Source organism: Chiloscyllium plagiosum, chromosome 1, assembly GCF_004010195.1.
Source record: "Chiloscyllium plagiosum isolate BGI_BamShark_2017 chromosome 1, ASM401019v2, whole genome shotgun sequence".
NCBI classification, from domain to species: domain Eukaryota; kingdom Metazoa; phylum Chordata; class Chondrichthyes; order Orectolobiformes; family Hemiscylliidae; genus Chiloscyllium; species Chiloscyllium plagiosum.
This window is the reverse complement of record NC_057710.1, coordinates 87,661,844-87,689,664: the sequence shown is the minus strand read 5'-3', so window position 1 is coordinate 87,689,664 and position 27,821 is coordinate 87,661,844. Positions and strand designations below refer to the sequence as shown.

Below are 27,821 nucleotides of genomic sequence, written 5' to 3'. Positions count from 1 at the left end.
CCTCCTCCCTACCTTTTATCTTAGCCTGCTGGGCACACTTTCCTCATTCCTGAAGAAGGGCTTATGCCCGAAACGTCGATTCTCCTGTTCCTTGGATGCTGCCTGACGTGCTGCGCTTTTCCAGCAACACATTTTCAGCTCTGATCTCCAGCATCTGCAGTCCTCACTTTCTCCCCCATATGTAAAGGATAACCAATATAAAACTTTAGGACAATAGCTCCTTGAAACGTGTTTCAAAATTTGGACTGGGTCTGGAGAAAACATTTTGAACTGCAGGCTCTTAAGGTGACATATTTGTGGTTAAGAATGAGCCCTACAGTTTTTGAGGTGGTGAATTTCAACTGTTAGAGACATCCTTAGAATTATAGAACCCCTACAGTGTGGCAGACCATTTGGCCTGTCAAGGTCACCCCAATCCTCCAACGAGCATCCCACCCTGTCCCCTGAAACCCTGCATTTCCCATGACTATTGCACCTAGCCTGGACACTATGGGTAATTTAGGGTAGCCAGTCCACCTAACCGACACGTGTTTGGACTGTGGGAGGAAACCGGATTTCCCCGAGGAAACTCTCACAGACAAGAGAAGAATGTGCAAACTCCAGACAGAATCATGGAATCAACCCCAAGACCCTGGCGCTGTGAGGTAGCAATGCCAACTAGTGAGTCACCATGCTCCCCTGTTGGAAAGGAAGTGGCTTGGGATGTTAGATGCAGTTGAGAAGTGAACCTGGATGTTAGGAAAGGTAAAGTCTAATGGAACAGAACAAAGATAGACAAATTAGGATAGTGGAATATTGTTGACTTGGGTGTATGTTTCCCTGTTGATGTGCCAAAATCCTTGGCTTCTTTCTTTCACAACACTTTTTCAATATTGCATTGACATCTGAGGTCCAATATTTGGGGCGACTTAACTCACCATTTGGAGTATAGGCTTCCGACACCACAACCGGCAAAACAATTGTTCCTGAATTTTTAAAATTAATTACTGTGGATTTCTTTCAACCATTTCTTGCTGAACCATTGCTTTTATTCATCTTTGGAATTGGTGATCTTTTCTATTAGAAAATGTTACTGTAATTCATGGGGATGCTTCACTCAACATAAAATTTAATTTATAATGTAAATGGAAATTTGAATGTTGCTGAAAGAATGTAAGTTTCTCTAAAAGGTGACTAATCTGTCTGAGTATTTCTATTTCCTTCCCCTCTATATGCCTTATCTAGGGGTTTTTGTTATTATTGTGCAACAGTTTATTGAATAGGAGGGTCAGTGCATCATATTTGTTGTTTGATGCTTGTGTAGCACCTTGAGATGTTTTACCATATTAACATCACTATCATTGCAAATTATTGCACTAACAGTGATCAGGAAATTAGTGATCATAAAATAATTTTGAAAAGGTAATTAATATCTGCAATAAATGTTATTGATACCATTGCAAAAGGCAATTTCAGTGGTTTGTAGAAAGCTGGATTACTTCTGGTGAAACAAAGGATAATTCCTTTTTTATGGAAAACTAACGATTTGGCATAAAAAGAACAGATTTGGTGAATGTAATATTTATTATGTTTGGAAATACATTCTTTCTCCTTTCATGTTTTGATTGAATGAACTTTACTGATAAAAATATTTAGTGTAGCTTATCTTTTAATAACTCTTGAATTTGTTATGAGCCTCAAATCAGGCGTTTATTTTCCCTGATCATATGTTTGGGGTAATTGTTTTGGATAAAATTTTAAGTTACCAGTATTTGATTGTTTAGGAAACAACTAGGATATATTTGTTGCACTACTTTAAACTATAATCTGTTTTTCAGAAGGTTGTCTGGGTCCATAGAGGTAATTGGAGGTCAGTTAATTACCATTGCTCGTGTGGAGGGCCGACGTCGAGACAGGGGTGGAGCAGATGAAAATGCCATTCAGGTTTGTCAAGTAGTTTGCACATGTAATCGAGCAATCAAGCCACTTGAACTATTTTATAGTGTTAGTGAAACTTACTTCTGATGGTGGGGTGGAGGCAATTTTGAATTTTCATAATGCAATGGATGAAGCTGTTCAAAGTTTTGATATGTCAACAGTCAAATTTGTAAAACGTTTCAACAAAATTGAATGTTGTTTTATTTGATTATTTTTGTTAGAAGTGGTAGATGCTGATGGTATTGTTGGTGATAACAAATAGGAAAGTTTGCAATTTGTTGCAAGTCTCTGGAATTGAGTTTAATGGACACAGTTCTGTAGGCCTCCTGATTGTAATTTGATTCTTTCGTATACTTAACCTTGTAACTTCATGCAATAAGTTCTTAACAATTATACAAAGGATTTTTAAAAATCTGCCGAAGTAGAGCAAGCAAGGAGTCTATGTTTGATACTATTTGCTATCAAGTTAAAACTTGGAAGTATAGTTTTTGTATTGGAGTGGGGTAAATGAGATGAAGAGTGAGAAGAGGCAGGTTTTGGAGTAATTTGCTGCAGAGTTTGGGTAGGGATTATTATTAAATCTTCTTAAATTTCAGAAATATCGCAACTGCAACTCCGCTCAACATGTTAGCTACAATTTCACAGCATTTGGAGGTGGGGGTGGGGGAATGCCATTGAATCCAACTAGTCTGTGCTGGTATTTATGCACCTTTTTGAGGTTCCTTCCACCTTACTTTAGCTAACCCTATCAAGGGATCAAATCTGAATCTAGTTAAATATGATGTATGTAGTGGGTTACAGAAATTTTACAAGAAATAGCAACAGCAATAGGCAATACCGCCTCTTGAGTCTGCTCTCCTAATCAGTGGATCTTGACTGACTTTCTACATCAATTGTCTGTGCCTATTCCATCTCATTATCGCTTAATTTTCCTTGTGTCCAAGAATCTTTTCGATTTTTTAAATGACTGAGCCTTGGTGGACAGTTCACAAGCCTCAGTAAACAATGTTCCTCCTCAACTCAGTCCTATCTTTGGATAGGAAAATGGAATTAATGTTTTGAATCCAATGATGACTCCTCAGAGCTGGTAGCTCTGAGAGAATATAAGGATATTCTGCCCAGTCTTGATTCACAAAACAGTTCTCCTCCAAGGAATCAATATATTGATCCTTCATTGTACCTGGCAAATGGAAGTATGTTCTTCCTTGGGTGCAAAAATTAAAACTATATGCAGTACTCCATGTGTGATCTCAGCATTGACCAATTAGAGCAAGATTTCCTTGCCTTGTATTTCAGCTGTCTTATGATGGAAAGATAACTGGTATGTTGGCCTATTTGCTTAGGGATCCTCTGCTAATTCTGTGAAGTGCCCATATGGGTACCGAGCCTTTTATATGCTAACATTTATTAGTCTCACCTTGTTGGAAAACAATTTGTTTTTCCAGTCCTCTTGCCAAAGTGAATAATTTAAAATTTCCCACAGTATACTCCCTCTGCTGCCACTTGCTCAACTGGTTAACCAGTCCATATATCTTTGCAAGCTGCTTGTGTCTTCCCCACAATCTGCCATGATCTTTATTGAGTGGTGAAACAAGCTCGAGGGCTGAGTAATCTACTTCTGCTCCGGGTTTCGTGTGGTCAGGCAAATTGAGCTTTAGTTGTCACTTCTCCCATTTTGAAAATTGTGGGTTGCTTTTTCAAGATCTGTAATTGATAGATTTGTACTTTACATCTTTCTTGGACTTAATGTGGAGATCTATCCTGTTGTTAGGATCCTTTCTTTCCCAAGGGGATTGCAGAAAATTACTAAACTCTATCCCGTCATAAAGTTCTGAGTCTAAAATGGTCCTAAGTAGTGTTCTGGAATTATATTTCAAGGAGCTGTCTCCACCGCATTCCATGAAACTTGTCTGTCAGGCTACTTTGTCAATTTGTCTTGTCTATGTTCTAATTGAAGATTTAAGACCTCTAATTTCTTGTTACACTGACAAGCTCTCATTGTTTGTTGCTCAAGGCACCCCAGTGGTGATTTTTGTTACTTCTTAACTCTAAACAAATAGGTTCTATATCCTGATTTTCTGGGCCAAGGTCCTTTTTATTCACTACTGCATTTTACCTCCTGTTTTATTGCCAGGACTGCGCCACTTCCTTGTCCATTTGTCCACCTTTTCTAAAATTCATGTACTGTTGAATATTTAAATTCAAAGCTTTGTCACTATCCTACCGTATGACAGTAATTGCTAATAGATCAAATCCATTTATCTCTATTTATAGGAATATAGAAAATAGGAGGAGACTATTTGCCCCCCCCCCCCCCCCCCCCCCGAGCTACCTCTACCATTCAATAAGATTATGGCTGATCTTCAGCCTCAATGCTATTTTCCTGTGTTGTCCAAATATCCCTTAATGTTAATAGTATCTAAAATTCTATCCATCTCATTCTTGAGCAGACTCACTGACTGAATCATCCTCTGAGATAGCAAATTCCAGAGATTCACAAATAACTTGAAGTGTAGAAATTCCTCCTCTCCTCAGTCTTAAATGCTCTACTAATAAGACTGTGTGTGATTTCCACCTTTCCACCCCCATTCTACACTGCGCTGCCCTCACAGCTAGAGGAAATATCCTATCTCCATCTAATCTGTTGAGCCCTGTTGGAAAAAAAAGTATGCTTCAGTGAGGTCATCACTAATTCTTAATGCTAGGGAATGTATGCCCTGTCCACATAATCTCTCCTTGGATAATCCATCATCCCAGGGGTTAGTCTGAGGTGAACTAAAAACCAAAAGAACTGCAGATATTGTAAGTCAAGCTAAAACAGAAGTTAATGGAAAAGCTCAGCAGGTCTAGCAGCTTCTGTGAAAAGAAATCAGAGTTAACGCTTCAGGTCCAGTGACCCTTACTCAGAACTGCTGAGATTTTCCAACAACTCATGTTTTTATTTCTGCTTTACAGCATCTGCAGTTCTTTCAGTTTTAATTAGTATTTAATTCACTGCCATTTCCCTTGTAGGCATGCCCACCTTAAAGAAGTTCTGCTCCTCCCTTCGGGATTGATAGTTCCAATTTTCTTTTCTATTCCACCCAATTCTGAGGAAGGGTCACTGGACTTGAAACTTTAACTGTGATTTCTCTTCACAGATGCTGCCAGACCTGCTGAGCTTTTCCAGCAGCTTCTGTTTTTATTAGTCTGAGACTTTCTTGCTCTCCTCTTAGGCAATTGTATCCTAGCTGGGGTAACAAAACCAAAACTGTACGCAGTATCCCAGGTGCAGTCTCACCGAAGCCTTACAGTTACCTTTCTAATTGTTGGCTGTATTTGTATGTTTGTTTTCAGTGACTTATGAACAAGGACAATTCAATCCCTTTTGGATGTCAAAACTTTGCAATCTGTCTTTATTTAAGAATTACCTTTCATTTTTGAATTTCCCACCAAAATGAATAGCTTAACATTTTCCTGCATGATTCAAGTGTCATATTCTTGCTCACTTGCTTCGCTTGTCTAAATTCTCTTGAAGCCTCCTTGCATCCTTCTCACCACTTGCATTCCGACAGTTCCTATCAGCAAACTTGTAATTGCTATATTTGGTCTCACTATCCAAATCATTGATAGAGGAACAGAGAAATAGGAGTGAAAATAGACCAGTCAATCTATTGAGCCTGCCTGGCCATTGAAACAGATCATGGCTGATCATCTGTTGCTGTGCCATTATTCCCCACTGTCCCTTAATGTCACTAGTTCTAGAAATCTGTCGATTTCAATTTTGAGCCTGTTCAATGACAGAGCTTCCACAGCCCTCTGAGATAGAGAAGTCTCATAAGTCATTATGCTGTGAGTGAAGAACTCCACACTGTCTGTTTTAAATGACTTGTCCCTTAATCTGAGAGTCTGTCCTGGGATGTAGACTTTTATCAGAGGAAAAATGTAATCTTAGCCGACCTCTTGATTCTTTAAAACTTGAGGGAATACTGACCTAAATTCCTCAAACATTCTTTATAAGGCAATCCCAGGAATTAGCCTGATACTCCTCTGCTGAAATCCCTCTATGGCAAGTGTATCCCTTCTTTGATAAGAGACCAAAACTATATGCAATATTCCAGGTGCTGGATCACCAGGGCTCCATACAAAAACAGCAAAGCACTTTACTCGTGTACCGAAATTCCCTTGTGATGAACACCAAAGAACAATTTGCATTCCTAATTGCTCGCTGCCCCTGCAGCTCATAGTGACTCATGAACAAGAACACCCAGAGAAGGGGCTCTTGTGGTGCAGTGGTAGGGTCACTACTCCTGGACCCAGTTTAAGTCCCACTTGCTCCAACGGTGTATAATAACATTGCTGAACAGGTTGATTTGAAAAATAGGTTAAATGAAAGGAAGTACACCCAGGGATGGGGCTCTTGTGGTGCAATGTTAATGTCCCTACTTTTGAGCCAGGTGGCCTGGGTTCAAGTCTCAGCTCCTCCAGGGGTGTGTAATTACATGTCTGAATAGGTTGATTAGGAAAAACAACATCTCGGGCCCTTTGGACATTTCAAACCCGTCTCTATCTAAGAAATAACAGTTTTCTTTCTCTCAAAGTGTATAACCTTGCACTCATTCACATTTATATGCCACCTGCCATGTTCTTGCCCATTCACTTAGACGGAATAAATTCCCTTGAAGCAGCCTTGCATTGTCCTCACAACTCTCATTTCCATCTAGTTTTGTGTCAACAATAATTTTGGAAATATTACATTTGATACCCACATCAAAATCATTTTAATAGATTGTGAACATATGTAGACTAAGCACTGATTTATTTTTGCAGTACCCCACTTTTACCAGCTTGTCATCTTGAAAATGACCCATCTGCTCCTACTTTCTCTGTTAACCAAATCTGTAGCAGTATGTTCCTCCATTCCACCTGTTCCAATTTTGGTTACGAGGCTCCTGGTGTGGGACCTTTGAAGGAGGCTTTATAAAAATCTGAAAACACCTCATCTTCCTCTTGTCTATCCAACAAGAAACATCCTCAATAAATTCCAACAGGTTTGACCACCACGATACCCCTTTCAGAAGGGGTGGCATGGTGGCTCAGTGGTTAGCAATGGCGCTTCAAAGGGACAGGGACCCGGGTTCGATTCCAGCCTCCAGCAACTGTCTGTGTGGAGTTTGCACATTCTCCTCGTATCTATGTGGGTTTCCTCCAGATATTCCAGTTTTCCCCCCCCCAAAATCCAAAGATGTGCAGGTTAGGTGAATTGTCCAAGCTAAATTGCCCAGAGTGTTAGGTGCATTCGTCAGAGGGGTAAATATAGGATAATAGGGTAAGGGAATGGGTCTGGGTGGATTACTCTTTGGAGGGTCGGTGTGGACTTGTTGGACCGAAGGGCCTATTTCTGTGCTGTAGGGATTCTATAAAAAAAACAATGTTGACTCCACTCAGACCTGTTTTTTTTCTCCCCCTATCAACTCTTCCCTGCTTAAATAGCAGGGTTATGTTGCAATTTCTGAGCATTTTGTTTGAAGATGACAAATCCATCCATTATCTCCACGGTCACCTCCTTCAACACTCCAGAATGTAGCAGGTTTCAGGAAATTTACCAGACTTCAATCTATTTAACTAAATATCTACTAAATATCTTTCCCTTCCTCCTTATCTTAAGTTCCTTTGTTCCCAAATACTTTTGAAAGATTTTCTGTCTTCCTCAATGAAAACTGACAGAAACAGTAAAGCTACTGCTTCCTGGACGTGGCAAGAGAAGTGTTGAGAATAAGAATAATTTGGGTGATTTAATCCTGTATGGCTGCAACCCCCTTCCTTCTCTCCTCCACACCGAATTAGGGTTGGGCAAGAAGTTCCATTGCAGATACTTTTGACTTACCAGCAATTAAGGCCCTTAAGTGTTAGTTAACAGCTACTCAACGGTTTTGATTCAATACCTCCCCAATTATTCATCGTCATGTAAACTGAGAAAACTCCAGACAGGGTAACCTGGGTGAATTGTGTACTGACTTAGTGAGGACCACCAGTTGCCCAAATCTAGAATAATCTGGCACCTAAAATGCCTACCCAACTTAGTCTAAGAACAGGAAAATCGCATCTATGTAACTATTTAGAATCTCTGCCCTTTTGTTGTTTCATTTTTAAATTCTCCCTTCCCTTTCTGTAATGGGCCCACATTTGTCTTTGCTAATATTTTCCTTTTACCATAGCCAGCTTAACTTCTTGATAGTTTCCTTTGCTGAGCATTAATATCCTGGTTCAGAATAAACTATGTCACTTGCAGGAATCCAAGGTTCTGAGGCATCTTGGCAGTGGATGCAGAAAGATTGTGTTTTTGCTGTGAGTGTCCAGAATTGGGGGTTCAACCATAAAGGATAGAGATGCGGAAAAACTTTTGTGGTGTCACCATGGGGAAGTGTGTGCCAATAATCATGACTGTTGTTCCACAAGTTGTCACAAAATGTATAAACTTTGTGCCATTCAATCATAAATTCTCCCTGATGCAATTTCTAAAAACAATTATATTGTCCAGTTCAAAAATAAGCAACTCTTGGTCTCTAATTGCAAAAAAAACTTCCTAGCATTCTAGTTGTAGCAGACCAACTTACATTTCATTTTCTAATCCCAAACATGAAAATCTATGATCTTTCATAAAGGGTTGTGAGTCTTCAAAATCTCTTCCTCAAAAAGCATTGGTGGCAGAATCTTTTGAACTTTTTAAGGTGGAGGTATATAGCTTGTTGATTATCAAGTATAGGCAGGAGTGTTGAGTTGAAGTTAACATCAGCTCAGCCATGATCTTATTGAATGCACACAGGCTGAAAGAGTCAAATAACTTGCTACTCATTTGTATGTTCATATGTAAACTGATTGTGAAACTTCATTATGCTCAACTCTTTTCTTTTACAGGAAGGTTATTAAGTTGTCCATTCTCATTACATAAGAGGTGTCACAATGGTGGCAAGGTGGCTCAGTGGTTAGCACTGCTGCCTCACAGTGCCATGGACCCGGGTTCGATTCCCACCTCGGGCAACTGTCTGTGTGGAGTTTGCACATTGTCCCCGTGGGTTTCCTCTGGGTGCTCCAGTTTCCACCAAAGATGTGCAGGTTAGGTGAATTGGCCAAGCTAAATTGCCCATAGTGTTAGGTACATTAGTCAGGGGTAAATATAGGGGAGGGGAATGGTCTGGGTGGGTTACTATTTGGAGAGCCTATATGGACTTGGGCCTGTATCCATACTGTAGGGAATCTAATCTAATCTAGTTATAATAGTAAATCTAAAATAACCCAATATCTCAATTCCTCTATGTACGGCTGCAGAAACCCATCTTGTACAAATGCTAACAATTCATCCTCCACAGAATTACTACTAATTAGATTCACTCAGTCCATATGTAAATTGAAGTTGCCCATAATTACTGTATTACTCATCACAGCCAGAAGTGATCCCTGATAACCAGATGCTAGTCTTCAACAAATTTGATTCACTCCATGTGATATTGAGAAATGGCTGAAGGCACTGGATACTGTAACGGCTATGGGTGCTGACAGCATTCTTGCAATAGTACTGAAGATTTTGATCCAGAGCTAGCCAGGCCTCTAGCAAGTTGTTCCAGTAAAGCTCTGACACTGACATCTACTTGACAATGTGATAAATTACCCAAATTAAAATATCCTGTGCACAAAAAAGGATAAACTCACCGAGCCAGTTACGGCCTATCCATGTACTCTCGATCATCAGCAAAGTGTTGAAAGGGGTCATTGACAATGCTATCATATGGCCACATATTAATTGTTTCTAGAAACATCCTAACCACTAGTTAAACTAGTCTGTAATACAGGACCAATCCTTACAACCTTTCATGAATAGGAGCATAATGTTTGTCATCCTGTAGTCTTCTGACACTTTCCCTGAATTTAGATAAGATTGAAAGTTTGGTGGGTTCGTGCCCCCACAATTTCCTTGTAACAAGCACTGCTACTTTATCAATTTTGAGCTTTTGTAGTAACAGAGCTTCCTCCTCTAATCAGGGCTTGGATAGCATATATCTCCTTGGTGAAGACAAATGCAAACTATTCCTTTAATACATTTGCCATGTTCCTTGCATCCATAAACTATTCCCTTTTTGATCCCTCATCAGTCTTTGTTTTTTTTGCTAATCTTCTGTAGACATTCAAATAGTACAAGACATTGGGCATCTCTTTATGTTAACAACCCTCACAGGTCCTCTTTCTTTCTCAAATAAGTTTGCCATCTTCCCCAGAGCCAGACCCAGTATCTGAGGAATCTAAAACTCCCCACTTCCACACCACCTTTCCATCAATGCATTCATCTGTTTTTGTTGTCATTTGTACATGGCATTGGGAGTAGTCTGGATATTACTGCTTTTGAGGTCCTGATTGATTTTTCTAAAATCAAATTTCTGACTGCATGAGTATATCCTCTACTTTATTGATTTGTATATGTGTGGACATTGATCGTCCACACATCGTCTTCCGAAGAATGACCTGCAGCCACTCTCTGACACCTTTTGACCCTGGCACCAGAGAGGCAACATATTATTCTAATGTTATCTCTATGGCCACATAAATGCCTGTTTCCCCAACCAAAGGATACTCTATCATTATTGTAATTCATTTCTTTGACCTCCCTTCCTGTGCAGCCAGGCTACTTATTGTGTAACAAAAAAATGACTTTGACTATACCCCCCTAAGGGACCAGCACACTTGCCAGGTTTGACTTCTGAAATCTGGACTTCAGGTTCCTGCAGCTGGCAAGCACATGGTCGTCTTGGATACTGCCTGCGAGCATAGTTGAGGCGGGAAACCTCACAACCTTTTAAAAATTATTTGAAGTGTCGTGACATTCAAGGCTATGGGCCAACTGCTGATTAGTGTCAATTTGGAGTAGTCAGTGCAGACTCAGTGGGCCCAAGGACCTCTTCTGTATCTTCTGATGCTATGATTTCCACATAATACAGGCTATGCATTCCCATTGACCAAGTTGCATACCATGTGTTAACTTTATTTCCTTCTTAACTTTATTCTGCTTTGGCTTATTTATACTATTTTATTTTATTGACCCTGACCTACCTTTACTCCTAGTAATGTGTTGTTCTAATTTACAGCTGTTAAAAGACAGTCCCTAATAATAGTTTTTTGCCAACCAATGAACTTAATAAAGCAAAGACTGGAATGTTAAATTATCTCCTTCCCACCTTCACTAAAATCCCCACTCAACACACTTTACTTCTTGCTGTAAATCTTATCTGAACCACATCTTTAATGCTGTGCACTGAATTCTAACTTTGAACAAAATGCCTAAATATACTCCTCCCTGGCTCACTCAAGCGAACACTGCCTCATATTGACCATGCATGTTTACAGCCACACCCGTTGGCTCCCCCTCGTCTATTTTGCTAGTTACATCCCCCAAAAAATCAACAGTCGAGTTAAATATTGAAATAACTCCACAGAGGCTGGTGTCCTGTCACCAAATCACTCTTTATTTACATGTGGAAAGCCTTGACACTGATCCAGTTCTTTCCACAGCCAATTCTCAGAGTGAGCAGCATTTCTGACATTCTCTTTTATTTATGTCTGTCCTCCAGGACTCCCTGATTGGACAAGATTAACAGCCCCAATCAGGGTGTTGATATTTTGATGTCCGTCTGGCTGACTTCATTACAATCATTACAATATGATTGTTTTCATAAATCCACATTGATTCTACCCAAACCTACCATTATTTTCAAAATGTCCAGTTATCACATCCTTTATAATAGGTTTTTAGTATTTACCCTGCTACTGATATCAAGCATAAAGGTCTTTAATTCCACTTTCATTCTCTCTCCTTTCCAAAATATGTTGCTATCTTCCATTCTGTCAAAACTATTCACAATTCTATAGAATCCTCCTGGTGATCATCTTCTGTCTGTAGTCGCATCTTTCAACACTCCAAGGTGTAGATCATCAAGTTCAGGGGAATTTTCAACCTTTAATCCCATTATTTTCTCCAGTACTACTTCATTTTATTAATATTGATTTCTTTCAATTCCTCGTTCTTGCATATCCTTTGATTACTAGTATTCCTGTGAGGTTGTTGTGTCTTCCTCTGAAGACAAAAACAAAGTATTAGTTAAGATTCTCTGCTATTTCTTTTATAAAGTCACATGTTTCTGCCTGTAGTTGAAACAAATTTGTCCTTGCTAATCTCTTTACTTTTTTAACATCCCATTAGAAACCTTTACTGTCCGTTTTGATTGTTCTTTGTAGTCAATTTCATGTTTTTTTTCTTAATAGTTTCTTGGCCTTTCTTTGCTAAATTCTAAAATACACCAATTCTGAGGCTTTCCACTTTATTGGTAACTTTAACAGCCTCTCCTTTTGAACTAATGTAATCATTATCTCATACTGGTAATTCATCCATGAATAATTTGTGGGTTTTAACTACTTGCCATTTTTCTTCCTGATAGTAGCAATCATTAGTGATATTGACCTATTAAATTCTCTCCTTCCATGTGATTTTACTTCTAACCACATCATTCATTACCCATATCAGTTTAATTTTTAATAAAATGCTAAAAATAGTATAGAGCTGACTGTGTTTTGTAGCTAAATTTAAGTTGATAATCAAGGCACTTCAGAGTTGCAGCATCAATATGGGAGCTTCAATTAAAAATCTTGTACTTTCAAAATAACAAGTGTCAAAATTGAAGCATGCTTCACTGAACTCTTCAGTTCGATCCCTTCAGCTGGCCTTGATAACTAACCAACTAGCTTAGTCAAATTTGTTTAATCAAATAGTTGACGATAATACCAATGGATTACTTCTGGGCTTACCATAACCCTGTTGCATCTAATTCTGAATTTTGTTGTTTTCCTTTCTCCTCAAAGGTTCTTGGAGACCATCCAGCATCCGAATTTAATAACAATACCTCTTCAAAACGTCCTCCGTTTCTACCTCCAGGAGCACCTCCACCTCATCTGACTGGGCCACCTCCTCCATTCTTGCCACCACCACCTCCTGTCAATACTGGGCCTCCAATTCTTCATCCACCAGGTCAGAATTCAGCTGTTCTTTTTCACATGGAAATAGGCATTTTCAGTTTAGTGTTTACTTTGTTTCTCTTCTGCATATAACCCTGAAGTCTGAACTTTTTGGATCTTAATTTTGCCATGAGTATTGTATGTGGGATTTAACCTCAATATTAGTTTGAATCAAAAATAATTGTAATGCAACACTGGTGAAAGTCCTTTTTAATGCTTCAAGGCAAAGAAAGAAAAGTATTTTTGATGTAACTTGCTTGATCTCCCCATGCTATTTGGTTAATATACTCCTCTAATTTTACTTACTTCCAATTCAGCCAGTCTCCAATCCAAAATAGTCTTCATACTGGGTGGGAAAAAAATGACTGGGATTCCTAGCCCAGTTTCATGACAACCTGGTATCCAAAGAATGTGGATGGGAGTGGGTGGTCAGAATTCTTCTTTTGTCTTTTATATTATTTCAGTATCTTGCTTTTAAAAAATATTGAATAATATAATTCCAAAACAAAAGGAATAAGTTAAAAATCATTTTGAGTCACTATGACATGCCAACTAATTTTATATGGAAAGCACTTTGCACCCTCTTTTTACTTATTTTCTCCTTCAAGAAAAGGTTCATAATTTGACAATGTTTGTTGATAATTGTTGTACTCAAGAAGAACAAATGTATGGTGCTATGCAGACTTCATGAACTCTCTACAACTTTTTGCCAGTATTTTTAGCGCATTGTTTTTGATTATAGATTTTCTTGAACTTCAACCGAAAGAGCAATAGAGAATGTGATTTTTATGATTGCACATGTACTGTTTATTGACCTAAGGCAAGAAATAGGTTATTTCCTTTTTAATAACCTTGGAAACATAAAAGGTAGGAAGAATGCTAAGATTGCATTTTTCAAAGGAAAAAGTGCACCTTAATTTAATGCACCCTATATTTAGTCAAACTTAGGAACCTGATGCTCCAAATTGGCATCTGTCGTTAAGTTGTGTAGATTTGGCTTATGCCTAGTTGTATTTTAATTGTGCTCTTTCCAACGCTTCATCTTCAAAGCAGTTTCTAAAATAGAACTTACAATCTGTTGGGTTCAATGAAAAAGACTGCTGTTACCTATGAATAGTATTCCCGTGCCAAAATCTTTAAATCACTACAAATATAAAACATCCTGTGGAACACTCTTTGAAATCTATATTAAATACAGCACCACTTAATCAAACTTTTTATTTTATTAACTTTATAGTTTGTCCCAGTTTTAGCAAGTATTTTAATGTACTTGTTTTGATTTCGTGTATATTTTACAATTTTTCAAGAAAGAATAGTATTTTTCAACCATATTGGATTGTTTTATTATGTTGTACTGTTCTGTTTTGCTGTTGTGTAAGTTGAATTTCTGTAGTTTTGCAAGTAGTGTCCCTTTCCCTAAATTTAAAGATATTACATTGATCTTCTCTATTGCAAGCTTTCAACTTCAAAACCATCAGGAGTGGAAATTTCTGCAAGTTTATTGCATTATATGGATTCTGTTGAGTAAATCCATCCCAGTTTGGGTTGCAACATTTCTATAATGACTTGTTGCCGATGTTTGTCTTTTATCTCAGTAATGCTTAGTCTGGTTGAGGATTGCGGGTGCAGAGCAGATCAGTACTGAATGTCTTTGAAAATGTTCTGCCCTCTTAATTCCACCAAATTTTAAAATCCAATTAGTCTGTGTTTACTGAATAAATTAATAGGAATAAGTTCATGAATGAAGTTCATTTTCACAGTCATGGAATTTATGCCAACTTAATTTGGATGCATAGTACAATATTCTGAACTTCAGCTACAGAAGAATATGTGCATTTATTTTACTTGTCCAACCTTCCATTGAAGCATTGGCCCATTTTTAAAGTACTCAGGAAAGCCTGTGTCACTTGAGGTTTTTGGGGATTTGAGCATGCGTGGGGACTTTTTCCCCTTAGTTCTTCACTGAATATTGGTTTTAAGTGCATGCTGCACAGTTAAAGTGAAAGATAACACATGATTGTTGGCCATAAAAATCAGTTTTGATTGGCTGCGTTGAAAGGGGTTATTGAACAATTTGTTTCAAGGCTTTTTTAAAAAAAATGTTGCTTATTAACACAAACGCCAACCTGGAAATTGCATTAAGTGTATCCAGACAGGAAAAAAAAATGTATCTTTAGTGAGCACAAAGTTAGTCTCCTTCACATCTCAAGCTAAAGCTTTCTCAACCATTAAACAGAATGCACTGTGCCGCAGTACAATTATATATTTTTCACTATTTTAACTGATATTTTTCTTTGTAAGAAATTAGTTAAATTCAGGATTTCAGTAACTAATACTCTGCTTCATTTCTGAATCTGAGAAAAGGTCAAGTAAATAGTTTTGAGAGTATAGCCCTTTAATAAAAGTTTTTGTACCTGCTGCTACAGTATGAAAGATGCACATCTGGCACCCTTTGAAAGAAATAATAAATTGTTCACAGATGGCTGGCCTCTGATGCTGAACATTTGAAACTGATTGCAATTTCATATTTCAAACAGTATTTTAGTTTCCATTGATCCATAAAGGTTAAGTTTTGAATAGTGACACAAGCTGCTTTGGAAAAGCACGTATGTTTGTGTTGCTTGTGGTATTTCTTTCTTTTATTTTTATTTTTAAGCATTTGTGATGTTGAGTTTCAGAATGACTGTAGCTAGTCCATGTATTTACATTACGTTGTTAAAGGAAGAGCATGTCGATGTCTCAAACAATATCTTGTTATTCATATTTTGAGTGTACATCTACCTTCTGCCTCAACTTTTCTGCCCTTGAGGAGTTGTACAGTGAACACCATGCAATCATCCACTACTTGCCTAAGTGACATCTGTAATGTCAACCGAGGTGGTGATATTGGCTAGCTGTCTTACGATGGCAAGAAACGTCACAGAGCTTCAGTAACAGTAGGCTTCCTACTAATATGCGAGTGGCATTCTGGTTCCAAGAGGAACAATAACTTGGGACCGACTCTTACTAACCGTTTTGCATATGGTTATTGAGGTCTGTTTTTTAAAAAAAAAATTCCGAGTGGTCTTAGGTAGGTGACCGTACTCCGGCATCTGGCAGAAAGGGGTTAACATCTCCACTAAGGAACCCTTTTGCACATCAGGTCCTCCCCACCTGCAGCTGTTTTCTACAGTCCTCCCCATGATAAGATCTCATGTTTACCTGGTTCTGGACCGTCAGGACCCTTTTGGAGTCTGGGCCTTGCTAGGACGACAGAATTGCTGGGCAGTTAGGCTGACCAGCAGCTCCCTGAGGAAGGACTACATCCCAAGTGAGGTGCAGAAGTCCCACCTCCAGCTATTAATGCTCGTCACATATTATCACTGAAGTATTTTCCACCAACTCTTCAGATGGCAGGCAAAAATTATAAACATAGTGGTAGTAATCCAAAGGTCCGGACTAATGCTGTGGGGATCTGAATCCTACTGCAACTCAGGGGAATTTAAATTTAAATAATTAATGAAAATAAATCTGGAATAAAACACTACTCTCATTAATATGGTCATAAAACTGCCAGATTGTCATCATGATTCCTGTGGTTCACTAATGTCTTTTGGGGTACCAAACCTGCAACCTTCATCCAGTCTGGTCTACACTTGACTCCATACGCACAGTAATGTGGTTGACCCCTAGGCGCCCTCTGAAACGGCTGAGCAATCTATCTGCTACCATTCTCTATAGTGGTTTGACAGACTGCAGGTTTATTCATCACAAACTGTGAAAAAGGTGAAAAGGGTGGCTCAGTACCACCACCTTCGGGATAATTAAGGATGAGCGATATGTGCCAGTGATACTTGCATCACAAAAGCTATTTTTTATGAAAGGTATGTGAGCGATTGTCTCAGTGTCTCACTCTTCCACCTCGCACCCACTCCCACCTCTTTCTCAACCCCCCACCTCTTCTCTCTCTCTCTCTCCCAAACCTCTCTTCCCTCCGCCCCCCACAAATCTGTCATTGGATGGGAAGTCCTAGATATCTTGAGTGCGAGGGCCCCAAAACCACGGAGCATCAATTCAGGTTAAGGGGTTCAGATGAGATTCGAGATTTTTTTCATACCTGAAAGGAGCCGGAACTGGAACTCACTGCCTGAAAGACGTTTGTTTCTCTATCGGTAACACTTTTTTTTTGGATGTGCACTTGAAGTGCCTAAACCTACATGGCTGCAGACCAAGATGTTGCAAAGTAGAGTAGCTACTTTCCAGTAGCCTGGTCATAATGGGCCAAGTGACCTCTTTACACACTGAATTTCTAAGATTTATTAGCATTCCCAAAGTGTGGCACGGATTAAAAACAGAGCAATGCCTCCTCTGCACTCTCCAACAATGTGCCTTGAATCTGATCTTGGAAGAGAGCTTGCTGTTACCATTTAAAGTTCAATCCACGTTGATGACTGAGTTAGTTTACCAATGCTTGACATTTTAAATGTGTTTTTTTGTTTTCGTGCCCATTGAATTTAGTTGAAGATGATCTTGGTCTCATCAGTTCAGGTTGGATTTGAAAGAACAAGAAATCCAATTTGCCACCTGCACCCAGCTTTTACATGTACTGTACAAAATAAAACCTAATGATGTGCTTTATGGAGTTACTAACTTAATATATTTCTTTCTAGGAATGCCTTTAACGACACCACCACCAGGTATGCTTCATATTACTATAAATAGTAGTTTTAGTTAAGTTTGTGTATAAAAGTAGAATATAGAATATAATAGTATCCATGCCAACTGTAATTATATTTACACCATTTTGTGTTGGGATGGAAACTTCAGCTAAGCAATTGGGCTTTAATTCAGTGCATTATGTCCATGTCGGTATTTGACAAATGGTTCTGATTAGAACTGGGATGAGGAATTTCTTCAGCCAGAGGGTGGTGAATCAGTGGAACTCAATGCTGCAGAGGGCTGTGGAGGCCAAGTCATTGAGTGAATTTAAGACAGACCGATTCTTGATTAGTAAGGGGATCAGGGGTTACTGGGAGAAAGCAGGAGATTGGGGTTAAGAAACAAATCTGCCATGATCAAAAGGTAGAGCAGCCATGATGGGCTAAATGGCCTAATTCTGCTCCGAAGTTTAATTGTTTTCTGGTCTAATTTCAAGCAATAGTTATGACTGTGAAAATAAAGCCAATGGAAAACCGTCAGTACAAGTCCAATATTTCTTTATTCACGGATACTACTAAAATCATGGAATATTGAAAATCCAAAGCTTTTTTGCCATTAAATAGGCAAGTGGTACATTTGTGGAGCTGGTGTTATAACTTGTAAATTGGAATGCTTAAGAATATACTTAAGAATTAAATGTTTGTTTCAGGCTTCCTGCCTCCACCTGGAGCTCCACCACCTTCACTTGTGCCATTAGAAAGGTAACATTATAAAACTATAATTTTGAGCAAATTTAAGTATCATCTTGCTTTGCACATACATTTTACATATAATTGACTGCTTCTTTTCTGCTTTTGAGTCCTGTCTCCCATGTTACCAATTTTGTAATACCTAGGAAGTATTTGCTCAGTTTATTGCTTCAAAATCTTCATCTATCCTTATGAAGTTGTTTACAACCCTGTTTATATTTTGCATCATTTACAAATGGATATGAGGGAAAAAAAAACACATAGTCACTCTTGGGGGTCACCAATGTTTATACTCACAGTCCGAAAGATACATTCATTGGTCACAGTTCATAACTGTCCTGTTACCTGGGCCTGTTAAGATTTCAAAAGCAAATCTTCAAGTAGAGGCAAAGGGCAGAGCTAAAGTGTAAAATGAATACTTTGCATGTCCTCAGAAATGAAATGGATTATATGCTGAAAGAGGAGTGTGATAGATTGTCACTTAGGTAGAAATTCATACAGAAAGTGTGTTAAAGTTAGTGACATAAAAGGAAATTAGTAAGTAGCTTGGTCTAGAGGAATGGATTCGAGGTTGCTGAAAGAAATAATTGAAAAAGCAGAAGCAACAATCGCAGACTTTTCATCTACATTGGATATTGAAACAGTGTGACAGGGCTACTTTCATTTTAAAAAAGACCATAATATGTGCAACATTTTCCATGATCTGTGACCATTCGTGGAAAGCTAATTTTCATATATGAATATTTTGCTTGGTCACAGTGTGCAAAGGTCAAATTGATGAGTGTAAAATAGACTTCAGTATAAAATAATCAAATGAATAAACCAAGTCCCTATGCATGAACTTATCTCCACTTGTTTCTTCTGAGTAGACTATAAGGTAAAACAACATGATAGTAGCTGGGTTTGCATCGCAAGTTTATTTTAGATTTTTTTGTCAGCGTTCATTTGGCTTTTATTCTACCCCCACCTCCTAGTGAATTACAACTCATTATGACGAGAGTTATTGAGGTCCTGGTCAAGAAAAAGCAACATGTGATATGTATAGATAGCTGGGCTCGACTGAATTCCTTGCGGAATATAGAGGGCGTCAGAGTACACTTGAGAGAGAAATCAGAATGGCTAAAAGGGGGCATGAGATAGTTTTGTCATATAAGGTAAAGGAGAATCCAATGAAATTATACAAGTACATGAAGGACAAAAGAGTAACTAGTGAGAGAATAGGGCCTCTTAAATATCAATAAAGTCTTCTATGTGCAAAACCACAAGAAATGGGCAAGATCCTAAATGAATCTTTCTCATCAGTATTTACCATCAAGAAAGGCATGGATGCTTGGGAGCTTGGGGAGATAAATAATAATGTCTTGAAGAAGAAGTGCTAGAAGTCTTAAAATGCATTTTAAGGTCACTAAATGCTCTGGACCTGATGAAGTGTATCCCAGGACTTTGTGGGAGGCTAGCAGAGATATTTGTATCATTAACAGCCATGGGTGAACTGCCGGAAGATTGAACAGTGGCTTATGTTGTGCCACTGTATAAGACATGTTGCAGAAAAGAAATGTCTGCAAACTACAGATTGGCGAGCCTAACATCTGTGGTGGGTAAGTTGTTAGAGGGCATTCTGAGAGCCAGATCTATAGGCATTTGGAGGCAAGGATACATTTGGGACAATCAACATGGCTTTTTGGGAAATCGTATCTCTCAAATTTGATTGAGTTTTTTAAAAGGGTGACTAAAAAAGTATAAGGCATTGTTGTCTCCATGGACTTTAGCAAGACCTTTGACAAGTTACAGCATGGTGGGCTGTTGAGTAAGGTTAAATCTCTTGGGTTCCAGGGAGAACTAGCCAATTGGATACAAATTTGGTTTGACGGTAGAAGGCCGAGGGTGGTGGTACAGGATTGTTTTTCAAACTGAAGGCCTATCACCAGCGGTGTGCCACAGGGATCGGTGCTGAACCCACTGTTATTCTTCATTTATGCAAGTAATTTGGATGAGAACTTAGGAGGTATGCTTAGTAACTTTGTGGATGACACCAAGATTGGTGCAATAGTGGGCAGTGAAGATGATTATTTGGGAATGCAGTGAGATCTTAGTCAACTGGCCCAGTGGGCTGAGGAATGTGAGATGGAGTTTAATTTAGATAAATTGCATTTTGGTGAGTCTTACACAGTTTCTGGAGAGTGTTAGAGAATAAAGAGATTTGCAGGTACAGGTTCATAGCTCCTTGAATGCGGAGTCATAAGCAGACAGGATGGTGAAGAAGGCTTTTAGCGTGCTTGCTTTCATCAGTCAAACCATTAACTATAGGAGTTGGAGCATCTTGTTGCTGCTGTACTAGATGTTGCTGAGGCCACATTTTGGAGTGGTGTGTGCAGTTGTGGTCACCCTATTATAGAAAGGATATTATGAAAGTAGAAAAATGCAGAAAAGACTTAGGAGAATGCAACTTGGACTGGAAGGTTTGAGTTATAAAAAGAGTCCAGGGACTTTTTTCCCTGGAGCATAGCAGACTGAGGGGTGACCTTTTAGAGATCTATAAAATCATGAAAGGTGTAGATAAGCTAGAAAGCCAACAACTTTTTCCCATGGTCAGGGAGACTAAAACTGGAGGAAACAGATTTAAGGTGAGAACAGAGAGATACAAAAGGATCTGTGGGTTGGGGAGGAGGGGGGGGGCAATTTTTTCACACACAGGATGGTGAATGTCTGGAACAGCTGCCAGAAGTAATGGTGGAGGCTAGTACAGTTTTGTCATTTAAGAAATATTTGGACAGGTACATGGATGGATATGGCCTAAATACAGACTAATGGGACTAGTTTAATTGTGAAAACTGGGAAGCCTGAACAAGTTGGGCCAAACGGCTTGTTTTCATGCTGTAAAGCTCTGAGACTCTGTGGCTGGAGGGTTGCAAATGTTAGATTACTGTTCAACATGTTTGAGGGAGATGGACACTAGTCATGAGAAACTTATTGAAAACCATCACATGGGATGATCGTTTTGCACACGCATCCATATAGTCCATACTACAGATATCCAGTTTCTGGTTGCTTATCATTTTATTCTCTGCACCCTATCAATCTCTGAAATGGTATAATGAAGCTCAAAGGAAGCTTGAGGAACAGCACTTCATTCTTCAATTAGGTACTTCATGGCTTACAGCGATTTAGACTCAAGACTTCATTCAACAGTTACAGACCATGATCTTTGCTCCTGTATTTTTTTAGCTAGCATTTATTGATGTCACTTTCAACTCCTCTATTTTCTTTTTTCCTTGCATCATTACCCCTTCAGTCATTTAGTGTCATCTTTGTATCTACTGCAAAGTGTGGCTTTTGTTTTTTTTTCCCTTCCATACTCTCACTTGCTGATTCTCATTTTCCTTTACACCTCTTTGATCTCTAAATTATTCCAGATTTTATTGCATTCAAACTTTACCATCTGCCATGGCAGGATCTGAACCTGATGTCCTCAGAACATTAGCCTAGGTTTGAAATTGTATATTGCCCTCCTCATGGTTAACATTATTTATAAGCTTAGTATTATCTTCAGATTGTGATAAGAGATATAGGTTGTGAATTTAAATCAAGAAGAACATGGTCTAAACATCTGAGGAACTTCATTACAAATCATCCTCCATTTTAAAAAAATATATAAGTACTCTTTGTCTCCTGTTACTCTCAAATCTATTGTGTGGCACATTTATCAAATGCTTCATTGGGGCAGTAATGCTAATGTTACTGGATTAATAGTCTAGCAATAATACCACCAGACCATCGCCTTCCCATTGTTGTGAAAAATACCCACCTGATTCACTAATATCCTTTTAGGGAAGGAAACTGCTTTCCTTGGCTTGTCCGGCCTGTGTGATTTCAGACTCTCAGCAATGTAGTTGATTAGGCAAAAGTGAGGACTGCAGATGCTGGAAACCAGAGTTTAGGTCAGAGTGGTGCCGGAAATGCACAGCAGGTCAGGTAGCATCCGAGGAGCAGGAAAATCGATGTTTCAGGCAAAAGCCCTTCATCAGGAGTAGAGGCAGGAAGCCTCCAGGGTGGAGAGATAAATGGTGGTGGGGGAAGGGGGAGGTGAGGCGTTCTTCCTCCAGCTTTGGGTGGTGAGGGAGTGACTGTGGAGGAGGCCTAGGACCTGCATGTCCTCGGCAGAGTGGGAGGGGGAGTTGAAATGTTGGGCCACAAGGCGGTGGGGTTGATTGGTGCAGGTGTCCCAGAGATGTTCCCTGAAACTCTCTGCCAGGAGGCATCCAGTCTCCCCAATGTAGAGGAGACCGCATCGGGAACAACAGATACAATAAATGACATTGGTGGATGTGCAGGTGAAAATTTGATGGATGTGAAAGGCTCCTTTGGGGCCTTGGATGGTGGTGGGGGAGGAGGTGTAGGCGCAGGTTTTGCAATTCCTGCGCTGGCAGGGGAAAGTGCCAGGATGGGAGGGTGGGTTGTTTGGGGGCGTGGACCTGACCAGGTAGTTATGGAGGGAGCGATCTTTGTGGAAATTGGAAAGGGGTGGGGAGGGAAATATATCCCTGGTGGTGGGGTCCGTTTGGAGGTGGCGGAAATGTCGGCGGTTGACGCGGTTATTGCGAAGGTTGGTAGGGTGGAAAGTGAGGACCGGGGGGTTCTGTCCTTGTTACGGTTGGAGAGGTGGGGTTTGAAGGTGGAGGTGCGGGGTGTGGATGAGATGCGTTGGAGGGCATCTTCAACCACGTGAGAAGGGAAACTGCGATCTCTAAAGAAGGAGGCCATCTGGTAGGTCGTGCCTCACAAACCTTATTGAGTTCTTTGAGAAGGTGGCCGAACAGGTAGATGAGTATAAACCGGTTGATTTGGTGTATATGTTTTTCAGCAAGGCGTTCAATAAGGTTTGTACAAAATGCGTAAGAATGGGATTGTGGGAGATATAGCAGTTTGGATCAGTAATTGGCTGACTGAAAGAAGACAGAGGGTGGTGGTTGATGGGAAATGTTCATCCTGGAGTCCAGTTACCAGTGGTGTACCGCAAGGGTCGGTGTTGGATCCGCTGCTGTTCGTCATTTTTAAAAACGACCTAGATGAGGGCATAGAAGGATGTGTTAGTAAATTTGCAGACGACACTAAGGTTGGTGGAGTTGTGGATAGTGACGAAGGATGTTGTAGGTTACAGAGAGACATAGATAAGCTGCAGAGCGGGGCTGAGAGGTGGCAAATGGAGTTTAATGCGGACAAGTGTGAGGTGATACACTTTAGTCGGAGTAACCGGAATGCAAAGCACTGGGTTAATGGTAAGATTCTTGGTAGTGTCGATGAGCAGAGAGATCTCTGTGTCCAGGTACACAGATCCTTGAAAGTTGCCACCCAGGTTGACAGGATTGTTAAGAAGGCATACAGTGTTTTAGCTTTTATTAATAGAGGGATCAAGTTCCGGAACCATGAGGTTATGCTACCGCTGTACAAAACTCTGGTGCGGCTGCACTTGGAGTATTGTATACAGTCACCGCATTATAAGAAGGATGTGGAAGCTTTGGAAAGGGTGCAGTGGAGATTTACTAGGATGTTGCCTGGTATGGAGGGAAGGTCTTACGAGGAAAGGCTGAAGGACTTGAGGCTGTTTTCGTTAGAGAGAAGAAGGTTGAGAGGTGACTTAATAGAGACATTCCAGATAATCAGAGAGTTAGATAGGGTGGACAGGGAGAGCCTTCTTCCAAGTATGGTGACCGTGAGCACGAGGGGGCATAGCTTTAAATTAAGGGGAGATAGGTATAAGACAAATGTCAGAGGTAGTTTATTTACTCAGAGAGTAGTAAGGGTACGGAATGCTTTGCCTGCAATGGTAGTAGGTTCGTCAAGTTTAAGTACATTTAAGTCGCCATTGGACAAGCATATGGACGTACATGGAATATGTTAGATGGGCTTCAGATTGGTATGACAGGTCGGCGCAACATCGAGGGCCGAAGGGCCTGTACTGCGCTGTAATGTTCTATGTAAAACTATCTATGGTGTGTTCTGTGGTGGAATTGGTCCTCCTGGGAGCAGATATGGCAGAGGAATTGGGAATATGCGATGGCATTTTTGCAGGAGGTAGGGTGGGAAGAGGTGTAATCCAGGTAGCTGTGGGAGTCAGTGGGTTTGTAATAAAAAATGTCAGTGTGAAGTCGGTCATCATTAATGGAGGTGGAGAGGCCCAAGAAGGGGAGGGAGGTATCAGATATGGTCCAGGTGAATTTAAGGTCGGGGTGGAATGTGTTGGTGAAGTTGGTGAACTGCTCAACCTCCTCGCGGGAGCACGAGGTGGCGCTGATGCAGTCATCAGTGTAGCGGAGGAAGAGGTGGGGAGTGGTGCCGGTGTAACTACGGAAGATGGACTGTTCTACGTAGCCAACAAAGAGACAGGCTGTCAGCTGCCTTCTGGTCAATTACACGTAGGCGGTAAATACTGGTCCAGCCAGCTATGCACATTTTTGTTAAAAAAGAGTTTAATTGGTCTTTGCATAATTTTTAAAAAATAAATATTCTTGGTTTGTCTTGGTCCAGCTGAACTGTAATCACTACCTCCCAAATGTTCTCCCACTGATATCCCTTTACTTGCTCATTTCTGTTTCCTAAAGCTAACTTCAAGAGTGGCTTATGTGAACTGTCTTTTAACAAGAAAGTTAATGCCACATCATATTCCCTTGTGGTTATTCACAGCTGCAGCTCAGCAACTTTATTTATCATGCTCTGTGCTTACGTATCTGCATTATAAACCTATCAAACATTATGGCTCTCTCAACCCTTTGTGCACTTTTTATTTCCTTGCTCGTGCCACCCCACTTCAATGTTCATTTGAAACGTCTACAATTTTCTTTTGTTCCATTTGATGGAAATGTGTAGGGATGTCTGATGATCAAATCTCACTTCCTCACCCATTAAACACACACTGACTCGGTTCCTTAATAATAGCGTGAAAACCTACACTGCCCTGCTCAACTCTACACCCTAATGCTACTAAAAACTGACATCATTTATTAATTCAGATGGACAATCTTATTTTTCCCATCAGCCCGCTGATCAGAAATGCTCTCTGAAGCTAAATTCCACATTCTAAGAGTCTATTGCACTAATTTCTCACTCAAGATTATTAATAATTACAGAAGTGCAAATTGTCTTTAAACTTTATTTTATTTACATTATGAGACACAGACTTGCAGTTATATCTTTCCCTTCAGGACTACAGGCCGATCTGTATGATTTACAGTCAATTAACTACTTTTGAAATGTTTTCTTTTATAGTGTCAGAAAAACAGCAGCCATGTTTCACACAGCAAGTCCCCACAAACAACAATGTGATAACAGTCAGAATCTTTTTTATTTGATTGACAACTTGGGTGTCTCTTTCCCTCCACATTAAGGATTGCACTATGCTTTGATATAGATTTGTTTGATATGCTTTCTTTCACTATTCTTTTGCTCAAAATTCTGCTTCCACAAGCCCACAATCCCATGCTCTAACTTGGTTTCATCAGGCTTTTTTAAATCACGCCAGCTTGCAAATGGAAAATGGAAGAGTCATGGATACACTACTGTCCTGTGCAGAAAACATCAATTCTGTTAGTTTTCTGTTCCCTAGATATAATTTTAGCTTTGTAGCTCCAAATCTTTAGTGTAATGTGGTATATTTTTCATAATTCAAGCACCTTACCAAGGGACTCATCAAATCTTCTCCTAAGTCAATTTTAATTTGACTGTTTTTGTTACACATTCCAGCATTGTTTTCATCTTTGATATTTGTACAAGATTAAATGTCACAGCTCCTAAAAGACTACATATTCTAATCGTGTGATTCAGGACAGAAGGCACTAGATGAATCATTTATGTAAACAAGCTAATCTTAAACTTGTATTTTTCTAAATCAGATCCAAACCACTAAACCTTGTAGTTAGGAAAATTATATTTGACTTTTTCTTTCCAGACAATTTAAATTTAAACCTCAGTTGTTCATACTGAGTAGGTTTCCTCTCCTTCAATGGGGGACGATTTTAGATCACATTTCTTCAGTGCACATAATGTGATGCCGAAGTGTTGAGTATCTCTTATAAAAGCTACTGAGTTCTGTGTTTGTTCATGTAAAATTTACATTGATATGGTTGAGCCAGATTTCAATAAATGTCTTCTTTGTTGAATGTAGTTTTTCAACATCAGATTATGCCACTGTGCAGTCAGCAGTTTTTTTTAAAACCAGAATTTCAAAATTGCCGCTAAGATCAGAAATATGTAGCATCAGCAAGGAAATTTTGATCAACTATGCCTTTGAACAAATAAAATAATTTGTACGCTTTAAAATTTTCTATCTACTGGTCAGAATAAAGTACTTTTCTCACCATCTACATACTGAGCCTAGAAATACATAATTCAAAGCTATTGGGTGTTCATAACCTGCCGACACTGTTGCACTTTTGCAAACAATTTTAATGACTATGAAAAAGCAAAAATCAGACTTTGACACTACATGACATTAACCTCAATTTCTGTCAAAATGCATTGTTGGGGATTTATATTCTTGCAGTTATCCAAAAATTTAATGAAGCAAGAAACACACAGGCCTGTTTTTATATCATAGAAATATAGACTATGGGGACAGGAGTAGGCCAATCTCCTCTGGGTCTGCTCTGCTATTCATTATGATATTGACTGATTATCCAACTCCGCCTTTTCCTGTTTTCTACCCCTCCCCCCATATCCTTTCACTCCTTCACTTCCAAGTGCTATATCTAACTCTTCCTTGAAATCATACAATGTTGGCCTCCACTGCATTCTGTGGTAGTGAATTTCACTGGCTCACCACTCTCTGGCTGAAGAAATCTTTCCTCATCTCAGTCCTAAATGGTTTTCCAAGTATTCTTAGATTATGTGCCATATTTCTGGACTCCTCTGCATCTACCCCGTCTAGTCTTGTTAGAATTTTATAGGGTTTCCATGAGATCCCCTTCTTTTGAACTGCAGTGAATGTAATCCTAACCATTTCAACTTCTCCTACGTAAATTCTGCCATCCCAGGAATCAGTCTTATTAACTTTCATTGCACTCCCTCTATAGCAAGAACATTCTTCCTCAGATAAGGTGACCAAACCTGCACAATGTATTCCAGGTCTATGGTCTCACCAAGGCTCTGTATATTTGCAGCAAGACATCTCTGCTCCATACGTAAATCCTGTCACTCTGAAGGCCAACTTCCATTTACCACCTTGACTGCCTGCTGTACATATATGCTTACCTTCAGTGACTGGCTCTGGTCTTGTTGCAAATTCTCCTTTTGCTATTTACAGACATTCAAATAATAATTTACCTTCCTGTTTTTACTCCCATGTGGATAACCTCACATTTATGTATCCATAATATACTGCATCCACAATATGTTTGCCCACTCATTCAGCTTGTCCAAATCATATTGAAACATCTCTGCACCCTCCTCACAATTCATACTCCCACTCAGCTTTGTCTCATCTGCAAA

General features: G+C 39.5%; 1 protein-coding gene across 8 annotated transcripts in view; it reads left to right on the top strand.

Annotated features, from left to right (window-relative positions):
• The window catches only part of fip1l1a (FIP1 like 1a (S. cerevisiae)), a 114,918-nt gene that overhangs the window by 43,725 nt on the left and 43,372 nt on the right, over positions 1 to 27,821 (top strand). For 6 of the 8 annotated variants that reach the window (XM_043690959.1, XM_043690926.1, XM_043690917.1 and 3 more), the window contains 4 exons: positions 1,818 to 1,923; positions 12,802 to 12,967; positions 17,604 to 17,630; positions 18,302 to 18,353. In XM_043690959.1, coding sequence (XP_043546894.1) covers positions 1,818 to 1,923; positions 12,802 to 12,967; positions 17,604 to 17,630; positions 18,302 to 18,353 — 351 coding nt within the window. The remainder of the gene's footprint in view (positions 1 to 1,817; positions 1,924 to 12,801; positions 12,968 to 17,603; positions 17,631 to 18,301; positions 18,354 to 27,821) is intronic. The other 2 variants (XM_043690936.1, XM_043690953.1) reach the window with 1 other exon arrangement.